Source organism: Protopterus annectens, chromosome 1.part0, assembly GCF_019279795.1.
Source record: "Protopterus annectens isolate FY-2018-M chromosome 1.part0, PAN1.0, whole genome shotgun sequence".
Lineage (NCBI taxonomy): Eukaryota > Metazoa > Chordata > Ceratodontiformes > Protopteridae > Protopterus > Protopterus annectens.
Genome location: NC_056725.1, coordinates 734,714,438 through 734,727,997, shown reverse-complemented (window position 1 = coordinate 734,727,997; position 13,560 = coordinate 734,714,438). Strand labels below are relative to the sequence as shown.

General features: G+C 36.8%; 1 protein-coding gene across 1 annotated transcript in view; it reads left to right on the top strand.

Annotated features, from left to right (window-relative positions):
* The window catches only part of LOC122794347 (chitinase-like protein PB1E7.04c), a 1,804,082-nt gene that overhangs the window by 1,549,425 nt on the left and 241,097 nt on the right, over positions 1-13,560 (top strand). The window contains exon 11 of the mRNA XM_044062662.1: positions 8,417-8,513. Coding sequence (XP_043918597.1) covers positions 8,417-8,513 — 97 coding nt within the window. The remainder of the gene's footprint in view (positions 1-8,416; positions 8,514-13,560) is intronic.

Sequence of the window (13,560 nt, the reverse complement as noted above, 5' to 3'; positions counted from 1 at the left end):
CACCACAGTAGTTAAATTCAGCAGGGACGGTTTTAGATTTAAAAATGGCTCCAAGCTATGCAAGTAGGGTAAAAAAACTTCTGATCTGCTGTCAGTGGGCAGGCAAATAAAGAATGACAAAGTGTGAGCCAATGAAATGCTAAGGAGAGCCAAATGAGGGAGGGAAGTAACTCACTTCAGAGCACACAACACTGTTAATGGGAGTGAGTCAGTAGAAACCCAAGATTAACCAAGTACAAATAAAGATTTAAAGTCCTGCAAGGAAAATGCAGGGGTTTACATGTCCTAGAGTGGGCTAAAACCTTTGGCAAGGATTGCAGGTAAGTTGACCTACAAAGGAAGCTTGTCTAAGTTATATAAGTTAATTATAAATAATACTAATAAGAAGAATTTGTTGCAAATTTCTGGAACATTTTAGATAGTAGTTGATTGAGTGACTCAGTAGATGGTAGGAATAATATTCTGTTACTTAATTCAGTTAGTCAAACTTCTTCAAGTTTTTATGTGGAAATAAATACATAGAATGTTGTTACTCCCTTTAAAATCTCTAAGTTTAGTAAAATGACTTCTTCAGTTTGTTGTAGATGTGAAGTTGTAAAAGATGATTGGGCACACATTTATGGATTCTGAAATATTAAATATACATTGGGAAGAGTTAAGTATGTTTTTAAGGGGTTTTATGGTCTGATAATTATTCTACAACTAGATCAGTAATACTAATAAATGTTCCATTTCCTGTATCTGTAAAAGACAACAAAAAATCTTCTAGAGTCTTTTGGCAATAGCTAGAAAAGTTATTACAAAAAAATGGAAATTGAGCTCATTCAAAGAATTTTAAAAGCAATACTATGTAAAACTGAAAAAGAAGTGATCAGTATAAGGTTTGTAAATTATACTAAGACATTTTGTATTTGGGATAGCCTTGAAATGTTGTGATTGAAGTACCAAGACTCTTAATGTGTTAATTGTGTACGATTACCTTGATGAGTCAATATATTCCTAACACTGTATAACTATATGTGATGTTGAATTTCTTTATTTCTGTGTATATGTTGTAGATATGTTAAATTAATAAAAAATAAATAAAAGAAGTCTGCAGCTGAGGGCAACTGTACATACTGTTCTTATGTTCTCATGGAGACAAGCTGACTACAGATAAAGCCAGTAAATCTGGAGAGTTCTGGACATTGTTTGCTGAGAGAATCATAAAATTAAAAGGTACAAGGGCATGCAGCTTTGTAAAAAATAAAGTTTGAAATTATAAGAAGTAAATAAGAGATAGCAGCTTTACTGGTACCTAAATACTTCAGTACGTTTCCTAGTGAAAGAATTAGTTTTATTTAAAGTTAATCAGTGCACTTTTTCTTAAGGCTAAAAGTTAATGTTTTATGAAAGCATACAACCTGTTTTCATGTTTAGGAGGGGAATAAAGATATGACAAGAACAGACTGACAGCAATTAGTGTAAGTAGGAGCACAGGCTATAACATGTGCCCTGTGCCTAAGCATGGAGAACCTTAAAAGCTGTTAATTTGAAACAATTGTCCATATCGTTGGGGTTAAATCTCATTATTTGAAGTTTTACATTGTTTTTTTTTCTTTGTCTTATGTTAATAGGTTATGGAGGTGCTCTGTTTTTTTTTTTTTTTTTTTTTTTTAGGGTTCTCATTAAAACAAAAAGCCTTGTAAAATGTGACTTGATTTAAAATAAAGATGACAATAAACAACTGTATAAAGGATCAACCTGCCAAACATTACTAGGTGCATGTAACACAAAAGCTGGAAATAGACATTTAAAAAAGCTATCATATATAATAGGTGGGAATAATAACTTCTTATCATAATGGCTACACTGTCCATATTATTGTGGAATGTGAATGCACTCAGATCTATAGCAAAAAGTAACAGCACTGAATTATGTCAAGAAATGCAGAATGCAAATAGCAATGCTACAAGTGATACATTTGGAAAGATGTGATCTTTTGAATTTGATAAAGAAAGGGCTTCAGGATGAATGTTAAGCACAATGTCAGGGACAAAGGGAAAGAGAAGTACTTACACTAATTTCTAGAGGGGCATCATAGTGATAGAAGAGGGAAAAATGATAATAATAGATTTGTAGTACTAAGGGGCTACTGGCAAGGGAGGAATATTACACTGGCATGTATTTATATTCCTCCTAAAACTGCTATTATGGAGCTTAAGAATTTTTGGGTGTAATAATTAGCTTTCAGCTGGGAATATTACTACTTATATTGGCCACTGTTACTTAATTTGCTACAGGGATAATGTATCTGGGGGACATAGAAGGGAAAATATAACAAAAGATGGTAGACTTCTGAAGAAGTTTATGAACATATTTAGTATGGAAGATGTCATAGGAACTCTGAGAAAATGTACATATTCCCAAGGTAAAATAACTGGGCTAGACTAGACAGAAATTAGATTTCACAGGAACATATGCATTTAATTGAAAGCGTCAATACACATCCAATAACTATTTTAGATTATGCATTAATAACAACTAAGATACAAATGCAGGGTAATGAAGTAAAAATGGCACACTGACATTTAAGGAATGGGTAGTGGAAAATTTTCTGGAGTTATTAAGGAAGATAGACATTTCTTCACAATTTTTAGCTACTGAGTGGGATAAATGGGTAAAAATAAAAAAGTTGGTATGCCTAAGAAGTAACCAGAATTATTTAGAGGGTCTGACAGAGGTTAATGTATTTCAGAATAAAGTAAATTTCATAGAACAAGAAGAGGCACAACTGTAGAGGGCTAAATAGAAAATAAGGGAGTATCTGGATAATAATTATGAGTTTAGAAATATTGCTGTTAAGCTATTTTGTAATAATAATTCCAAGCACAAAAACTTTTAGCACAACAACTTAGGCAACAGAAGGTAGAAGAGGTTGTTGCTGAACTTAGGGAGCCTGTACAAAGAAAAATAACCAGTAATACTGTAAAGGTATTAGAGATATGTTAGAAATTTTATGAAAATTTGTATAAAGCAGAGAGATGTAGAAATCAGGAAAGCGTGCAAATGGAAATATTTATAGAAGACTTAAGTATGCCAAGGTTAGAGGTAGACGAGGCTCAAAAATTAACCATTAAGACAGGAGATGAGATAAAATTGTGACATATAACCAATCTGCAGGAATGTCTCCAGGAATGGATGGTATTCCTATGGAAGTTTGGAAGCTAGCAGAGAAGAAAGTCATAAGGATCTGGAAGAATTTGTTTAGCAGTATTATAAAAGTAGGAGAAACATCAGTATCCTTGAAGAAAGTTGTAATACCTAAAGAAGGTAGAGACTCATCAGGCCCAGTTTCATATAGGCCCATTTCAATTTTAAACTATGTTTATGAAGTGTTTATGACTATAATAGCTAAAAGAATGGTAAAGGTGTAACCAAAACTGATAGATATGGATCAGTCTGATTTGTGGAGGGGAGGCAAACATTTGACAACATTATTATAATAATGATAAACCACAGGGAAGCAGAATGTAAGAAAATACTGCTGTTTCTTGATTCAGGGAAAGCATTTAACAGAGTAAGCTTGGATTTTATGAGTAAGTCAATGGAAGCATATGCATTCCATGATACAATATTAAGGTTAATTCTGAGGATATATTAGATGTCAGAGGCAATAATTAAAATATGAAGGTTTCTGTTGGATAAGTTGAGTCTAAACAGAGGTTATTTACATTATATGTAGACCCATTGACAAGGAAAATAAGGGACTTGGATATTCAATGATATGATTTTATGGTAATCAAGAAAAGTTGGCATTATTTGCATACTATGTTATTTTGTACCTGATAAAAATAGAAAAAGGACATCTCTGTTTTGCTGGACATTTTGAGACAGTTTCAAGTCATTTTGTGGATATAAAATTAATGGAAATAAAAACTAAGACTAGCGCTATTAACTATGTACCCACACATGAGTTGGCTTAACGATACCCATATTTATGGGGACAAGATACAAAATAAGTATTTAGGAGTATGGATTAAAAAGGATTCTGTTATCGCAGTTAAGGATGTATGGGAAGAGTCTAAAATAATAATAAAATAGTTGAGAAATTTGAAGCTGTTGTTTATGAATATCGATAGCAATGAAAATGTTTTAGTCCCTTTAGTTTTATACACAGCTCAGGCATATATTAATCAAGCAGAGGAGAAGTTGTGACAGTAACTAAAAACAGTTGAAGGCCTTTCTTTGTGAGTGGAAGAGGGCAAGGGTCAAGTGGTATACGTTGATACTTCAGTAGATCAAGGTGGTTTAGGATTACCTGAATGGAAGGGTTATTTTAGAGCTACACAGTTAAGGCTCATATACATAACACAACCTGAAAGTTATAATTCAGAGTGGAAAGACATGGTGATGAAGCAGGGAGGAAATTTAAGAAATAAGGAGAGAATTGGATTTTGGATGCAAATCCTTAAGGAGAATAACATCTACCATACAGAATATTATATTCATAAAATAGCAGATAGTATTCTAAGAGCTAAGCTATCATGAGAATGGAGAAAGCAGATTCTGCTGATAGGGATGACTGCAATTAGGAATACAGAGAATAGGCAAGAACAGATGGAATTTACTGGAGAAAACTGGCAAAGGAACTAAAGTAATGGCAGCAAATGACGAGAGGGAAAGATAACAGACTGGGAAGATGCCAAGAAGACTTTTGGACAGCAGGCTAGAAGCTGCCTTCCCTACCAGGGATTGATATCAGAGTGTAAGCAAAGAAAAAGGGATAGGAGATTCCTAAGTGAAACACGTTCTTTGGTAGAGTTTTGTTTTTTTTTTAATCTAGAACAGAAGCTGCTGTTATGAAAGGGATAATTAGTAGAACATATAAACTACTGTTCATTAACTATAGGAAGCAATCAGAGGAGGTTATAAAGATTAAGAGGAGAGACTGGATTAGTATTTGTACAGAAACAATGGGTGGACATATGTGTGGTTCACAAAGATGCACCAGTCTGAAAGATTTAGGATTTTTGCTTGAAAGTGTTTGAATAGATATTTTTATGCCCCCAAGCAGACTCCAAATAATCTTTCCTCAGGTAGATGGCAAACGTTGGAAGTGTGATGGGGAAGAAAGAGGTAACTAGGAACACTAGTACTGGGAGTGCATTGAGTTGGCAGACTTTAAAAATACCCTACAATGCACTCTGTCAGAAATACTGGGTTAGCGAATGGGTGTAGTTAAGGAAATTATTTTTTCAGCTGTGATACAGCATATAAATTGTCTAAACATAGTAAGGCCTTGTTAAGTTTAATTCAAGTGGTCGCCAAAAAAGCAATTACTAGAAAATAGAGATTAAAGTCTAAACTAATTGTATTTGAAATACTGAATATTGTAACAGAGAGAGGAACTGAAAGTGGGATCTTTAGAAAAGGTAAGGAGCAAATTACATAGAAATAAATGTAAAGTGTGGGAACAATACATGCAGAATAATGTTTTGGAGGAGGAAGACTGAGGTTTAAGGGAATGCAGGAATTTAGCAATTTATGTAATGTTGGATTAATTATAATTGATGTAAAAGAATATATATGATGCATAATGTTTGCAACTGGCAACCTGTTAATATGGTTTGCTTTATTTTATTTAAATATGTGTTTGCCTATGTCTTAAGTGATAATTCAGTAAAGGTATTAAAAATAATGTCAGACATGAGTGTCATATTTTTATTGTGCAGAAAAGGCATGCTATTTAAAAACCTTTGTTCTATTCCCTTTGTAAGTAAATTAAGGCAATATTCAAAATGTTTTCTCTAAGCCAGATCCTTTGTGTCTCATTATTTTTAGCTCTGTCTCTGATAAAAGAAGTTCAGAGCTGTTGTTAAGGGCCTAACCCCAAACTCCCTGATGGCTGCCTGGATAACCACTCCTATGGAAGCGAAAGAAAGGGCTTTTTATTTAGATTGTAAGATTATTTTTAAGTCTGTTATTTGAGAAGGATTTTTCAGTACTGCAGTACTGAAAACCTACTGGTCAGAAGCAAATGCCATCTGAGGTTTGTGGGGGGCTCCATTTGGAGAGGGAGGGAGCCTCTTCTTTCTGAAAATTGATGTACCAGTCCTGCAGTTCCGGCATTTCTCCTGAATACGCATAAGCACATAATTTATACATCTGAAATCACATGTGAAAAAGCTAATTTTGTGATGGGGTAGAAAAGTACATGAACTATTTCTATCATATCAATAAAATAATTTTTGTGTCATTTGCAAATGTACATGCATCTATACAAGAACACTGGTTGGACAGATCATAAACCTTCTATAATCAGAAATGTTATTATTGATCTATATTGTAACTAAAGCAACACTTAAAAATACTCTTCTGTTGACTTTTTAACCTCATTTTTGTGTTGTAATTCCAGTTCTGTGGGGCATCATTATCCAATGTATTGCTGATTAAATGCTTCATAAGTTGCCATTTGGTCACTGATGAATGCTAAACCGTTCATTCATTCCTTTGCAAATTCATTGTTCTTTGGCTCACGTCTTCTGGGCTGTTCACAGTTTGTTCTTGTATCGTTTCTATATTTAGATATACAGTGGATATAAAAAGTGTACACACCCCTGTTAAAATGCCAGGTTTTTGTGATATATAAAAATGAGACCACTCAAAACTTTTCCCACCTTTAGTGTGACCTATAACCTGTACAATTCAGTTGAAAAACAAACAAATCTGTTAGGGGAAAAATATAAAAAATAAAAAAACTACATTAAACTGGTTGCATAAGTGTGCGCACCCTTCAACTAATATTTTGTTGAAGCACCTTTTGATTTAATTACAGTAGTCAGTCATCTTGGGTAGGAGTCTATCAGCATGGCACATCTTGACTTGACAATATTTGCCCACTCTTCCTTGCAAAAGCACTCCAAATCTGTTAGATTGCGAGGGCATCTCTTGTGCACAGCCCTCTTCAGGTCACCCCACAGATTTTCTGTTGGATTTAGATCTGGGCCATTCTAAAACTTTAATTTTCTTCTGGTGAAGCCATTCTTTTGTTGATTTGGATGTATGCTTGGGATCATTGTCATGTCGAAATGTGAAATTCCTCTTCATCTTCAGGTTTCTAGCAGAAGCCTGAAGGTTTTGGGCCAAAAGTGACTGGTATTTGAAACTGTTCATAATTCCCTCCACCTTGACTAAAGCCCGAGTTCCAGCTGAAGAAAAGCAACCCCAGAGCATGATACTACCACCACCATGCTTCACAATGGGGATAGAGTTCTTTTGGTAATGCAAAGTGTTGTTTTTGCGCCAAACATATCTTTTGGAATTGTGGCAAAAAAGTTCAACCTTGGTCTCATTAGACCATAATACAGTTTCCCACATGCTTTTGGGAGACTTGATGTATTGTTTTGCAAATTTTAGCCAGGCCTGGATGTTTTTCTGTGTAAGAAAAGGCTTCCGTCTTGCAACCCTACGCCATAGTCCAGACATATGGAAAATATGGGAGATTGTTGTCACATGTAGTACACAACCAGTACTTGCCAGAAATTCTTGCAGCTCCTTAAGTGTTGCTGTAGGTCTCTTGGCAGCCTCTTTGACCAGATTTTTTCTTGTCTTTTCATCAATTTTGGAGGGACGTCTAGTTCTTTGCAACATCACTGTTGTCCCATATTTTCTCCACTTTTTGATGACTGTCTTCATTGTGTTCCATGGTATATGCAATGCTGTGGAAATTTTTTTTTACCCTTCTCCTGACTGATACCTTTCAACAATGAGATCCCTTTGATGCTTTGTAAGCTCTCTGAGAACCATGGCTTTTCTGTAGCAGGCAACTGAGTAAATGTAAGGCAAATCCTACTAGGACAGTTGAACCTTATTTGGGGTTAATCAGAGTCTCTTTAATTGATGGCAGGTATGTAACCAAGATGACCGAATGTTGTACTTAAATCAAAAGGTGCTTCAACAAAGTATTAGTTTAAGGGTGTGGACACTTATGCAACCAGCTTATTGTAGACATTTTATTTTTTATATTTTTTCCCCTAACAGATTTGTTTGCTTTTCAATTGAATTGTACAGGGTATAGGTCACATTAGAGGTGGGAAAAGTTTTGAAATTATTTTTTGTGTCTCTTTTTTTATATCAGAAAAAACAGACATTTTAACAGGGGTGTGTACACTTTTTATATCCACTGTATTTGCAAAGTTAAATTATAATTGTTTTGTAGCAGTGTACAGAATGCACGTGTTGCTGTTTTCTGTATAAACAAAAATGAGGTTGTTTGCAAAAGAATACAGTTCTGCTTCCTTTTTGTTTCCTTTAAATATTGAAAGACTGGATTTGCTACTCAAACAGGCATGTACATGAACAAACCTCTGGATGCATAAAATACATCTATGAAGAGTACATTTCTCAAAAGGATAACAGATGTTTCTTTTCTCAGACAGTATGAAATGGAAGAGAAAGGATGTGATATAGCAATGGAAATTGAGTGTATCAGTAGAACAGAAGACCATCCCATAATTTCATCTGAAACACAGGTAAGACTGATTTGTATTGCCTTAACTCAGCTGGACTAACCCGGTTAACAAATGTCAATAAAATAAATAAATGCTCTCTGTCATTTTAGTGAAACTATTGGTACTATTAACCATCTGGCAAAAATAGTTTGTGGTTTCTCTTAAAGAAACACTTTAAATTCCCAGAGAGTACTGAAGAAAATTCTTCCCTTTCCACAGACTAACTACCACAGTCTGTCCCTTCCTTATTTCCCTGTAGCATAAAGCAGAGTTTGGTGTGGTGCCTGTTAGTCAGCATTCAAAGCTCCAATGAACTTTTTTCTTGCACTAAACATCCCTTTCCCTATGAAATTTAGGCCAAGTATTTATAGACAATGTAATACATTCTGATAGTTCGGTGAAGAGGTTTAAGACTGCATGCTCCTAGAGTAGCCCGAGATTTGATTAATATAGCCTTTGTTGGCCTTCTGTGTAACTCTCCATTAACCAGACATTGCTTCTGTGTCATAGTGAAAAGGGGCTGTGTGCTCAGTGGGCTTAATAGTTAGCAGTTTTTAAGATCACTATGTAGGTATATTGAAATGTTAGAAGCAGATTAACCCAGAACTCCCAGAATTGAAACCAGTCCTGCTGGTCTACAATAGAAGGCATTCTATGACTGGTGTCCCATCACTCTGCTCATGAGATGGGTAGACCACTTCAGCCTCTGGATTTCACCTTCTCGTATGAGCCCAATAATCAAATACCTGTTCCTGCTGCCACCGTCTGGGGCTTATGCCTATGCAACATGGATCCAATTTATATAATTTAGATTTTCCTGAAAGAATTACAGCAGCTTTTTGAACTGTGCTATATATCTGGTAAACATAATGATTGTTAAGTGTCATTTACTTATTAGTAATTCAACTTTTTCTATATTTGCAATATTTAAGTTTATTGAGCTGGGGGACCATGTAATAATATAGTTAAAAGGGATACTCTAATGACGGACTTTAACCAAGTAATACATTGTTTATGTACCAAAATCAAATTTACAAAATGTTGAAAGCCTGCAGGCATTTGACGTTTTACACATTTAAATAAAAAATGAAACATATTTAAATATAATATAGAGCTTTAGGGCTTACCCTTTGAAAGGCTTAATCTTAACTGGAAATCAGAAAATGCATTATTTTTTTCCATTACAATAATCAGCTGACACAGACTGTCCTTGCTTTTTCTCTCAGTTTTCAACTGCATGAATATACTGGTGGAGGCGGCTTTTACCAGATCTGGAGGAAAGGTGAAAACTTTACTTGGGGTGCTTATTGTTCTGTTTTGTCCACCAACAAGACACACACACACACAGACACACACATAATCATACAAATAATCATACAAATATGATCAAATATGATTGAAGAATGAAGGCATCGCCTCTGTAAGTTCATCTGAGCTCACTTTTGGTCTTTACATAGTTCTTCTCATGCTGCAATTCTTGGTCCTTCTGTCAGGGTTATCTAGGAGCAATGCTGTCTTACCTCCTGTCACAGTATGCTCCAGATTCATACCACCATTACTATGACATAAAATAATCCTTTTTTCACTCTTAAATTTCGCTACCTATAGCTGCTAGTCATGTCACTATCTCAACATGTGTTGTTCCTCGTTAATTCACCCTGCCCAGTTATCCACTGATAAAGTTGTATATCCAAATCATATACCTATTTTCCTAGTCTGTTTCCCTATGACTGTAGCCTAACCTATTTTATATCTTTTTTTTTTTTATTTGTGGACTACATCCACCCTACCATGAAGATTGTTTATTTTCTAAATATCAACCTTCCCTTCCCTGAATGGCTGTTAAGAACTGTATACGGTATTGCAGATCTGCCTTAACACATTCTATTTAGGTGACCTCAATATGTAGCGAGTCATTTATCCTAGTTATACATTGACAGGATTACTACCTCATTTCTCCTTGTTATACATTGCTAGGATTCTGCCTCATTTGTCCTCGTTATACATTGCTAGGATTACTGCCTCATTTGTCCTTGTTACACATTGCTAGGATCACTAACTCATTTCTCCTTGTTATGCATTGTAGGATTATAGGTGCATTGGTAGGTACTAGGCTATTGGCCCTAGGGCCTATATAAGCTTTCGCCACCCAAGAAAATTATTTTCCTGTGCCCCTGTCGAGCAGAGCTACAGAGGTGATCCCCGGGGTGAATTTCCTGTTTCCCACTCCAATCATCAAGATTTTTCTTGAAGAGTGCTAAAGAGGACCTTTGTTTGATATAGATAGGTCGTTTGTTCCAGAGTATGGGAAAGCTCTGGGACAGGAATCTATCCCTCCAGCATGTTCTGTTTATTCTGGTAACAAGGTTTAGGTCCCTAGAGTGTGTAGCTCAGAGGGATTGGGATTTCTTTAAGTGGAGCATGTCCAACAGTTCTGGATTTGACATAGATTTGTATGTTAGGCAGAGATCGCCTCTGAGTAGGCGATATGTGACAGAGTAAAGCTGGAGTTTTTTGAGACGGTTCATGAGGGCATCTGTTTGAGGCCAGTAATCCTCTTTGTGAGGTATTTCTGTGGCCTTTCCAGTTTTTGTAGCTGTCTTGTGAGGTACATACCAAAAGGGGCGTTGTACTCTATAATGGGTCTAATGAGTGACGAGTAGAGAGGAACAATGACCTCTTTTTTCCTGGATGAAAAACCTTTTGTGATGAGGTGTGCCACGTAGAAGGATTTCCTGACTACTGTGGCAATGTGATTATCAAAGGAGAGACTACTGTCCACCTGTGTCCCAAAGTATCTTATCACATTTTCGGTGTTAAGTAGACTACCACCTATGTGGTAGCTCATGGGTACAGAGTTTTTACCAAAGGGGATAGCAGTGCACTTTTTGGCATTGAGCTTGAGGCCATGGCTTTGACACCAGGCATCTGTCTCAGTGAGGCCCTTTTGCAGGATGTCCACATCGTTAGGAGTTTCAATTATGGCTCCTCGTTTGCAGTCATCTGCGAACTTCATTAGCCAAAGACCTTCTGTGTTAGCCTGTACTTCAGAAAAGTAGATACCAAACAAGAGAGGACCCAGGACTGAACCCTGTGGTACTCCACTTGTCACTGGTCTGAAGTCAGACTTGGAGTCTGCTACTTTCACAGTGTGGGTTCTGTCAGTGAGCCAATTGCCCACCCATCTTGTGACATAGGGATTTATACCTAGTTTAGTGAATTTATCTATAATTCCAGAGTGGGGGATGGTGTCAAAAGCCTTGATGAGATTTAGATAGGCTGTGTGAACCACCTTACCCTCGTCGACGGCTTTGGTGACTGCTTCAAAGAAGTCATTCAGGTTAAGGAGACATGATCTGCCTTTTACAAACCCAAACTGGGTGGAGTCCAGAGTTTGGAGATTACCAATGTCTTTGTTTATAAGTTCCATGATGATACGTTCCATGGCCTTGCAGACCAGGCTAGTTAGACTAATATGGCAGTAGTTCCCAGGGTCCGTGGTGACTCACCCTTTGTGAAGTGGGATAACCGTCACTGTGCGCCATTCAGTGGGCACAAAGCCTGAGGTGAGGCTATGATTGAACATGGTGCTTAGGTGGGGTGCCAGTCCATTCTGTAGTCCATGTAGAACGCAGCCTGGGATTTTGTCAGGTCCCATGGATGCTGTGTTCTTGGCTTTGGAGAGTGTGGTTTTTACCTGTGCAGCCGTGAGTACAGGAACTTTGCACTCTTCTGGTAAAGAGATGGGACCTTTAGGGGGTGAGGGGTAAAGTTAGCACTGAACCTATCTGCCAGGATGTTGGCAATATCAGTTGGTTCTGTATATTTAGTGCCATTGTGCTGTAACTCAGAGCAGATCTGTGTGTTGCCATTGAGATTCTTGACATAGCTATAGAATGCTTTGTGGTTGTCTTTAGAATCAGTGGCAATTTTGTTTTCATAACTAGCTTTGGAGGATTTTATGAGGGATCTCAGCTTCTTACTGAGGCTGAACAGGGAGTTCTTCCAGTCATGGGATTTTCCTCTTTTTGCAGCAGTTTCATTCTTCTGTTGTAGAGTTTGTTTAGGACAGGGGACCACCAGATTGGCTTCCTTTTTTTTGGAGGATAGCATCTTGGTTTTGTTAGGGATAGCATGATCCATCCACTCATGTAAGTGTTTATAAACTGCATTTGTGTAGGATTCAGCAGTCATACGTCTGTTGTCCATCTGCATGGGTGTTGTGAAATTTGACACTTATGTCTTAAGAAGCATGAAGTTGGCTTTGGAGAAATCTTTTACGGTGGCTTCCCTAATGGGGGATGGGGGCAGGATGTAGATGCCTAGGCTGATTAGCTTGTGGTCAGATCTGACCAACGAGGAATTGACCTCTGATGTGGAACACCGGTCGCCCATGTTGGTAATGACCAGGTCTAGGATATTGCTGCCGCTGGTGGGGGTGTGGATAAGTTGATTGAAGGCGCTGGAATTTATGAATTCCAGAAAATGTTGAGCAAAACAGTTGGTACAGGAGTAGTTTTCAAAAAAACAACATAGACCAGCAGACAATGGTGCCCCTTAACACTAAATACTAAATAATGCCTAAAGGCACATAGAAAAGGCAAAAAGCCTACAATACAATAATCCAAACCGGTTTCGGCTTATAAATTAAGCCTTCATCAGGATATCTCAAAGAGCCATTGTTAGTTACGCCAATAAATAGAAATATCCAGTGGCGCCAAAAAAAGCCATAAGTAAATAGTCCCAAAATAAGATACAAGTCCAAAGTTCAATTTGGTAATCCTAGTGTGAACACAGCCCATATAGTCCAGCAATAATTCAAAGGTGAAATGAATGCCCGACTTCCTCGATCCAAACGACACCAACCAAAAACACAAGCTGCTCTTTCCTCCGTCAATTAGAGGTAATTTTCAAGACGCCATAAAAGACATCTAACCAATATACAGTAAGGCCCAAGGTTAGCAAACCTGATTATTCCTATTATAAAAAACGAATCCAAACTCAAAAGAGTGTATATTAATACACAGTTACATTCATGTAATCAGAAATACAACATGTCCAAAGTAGG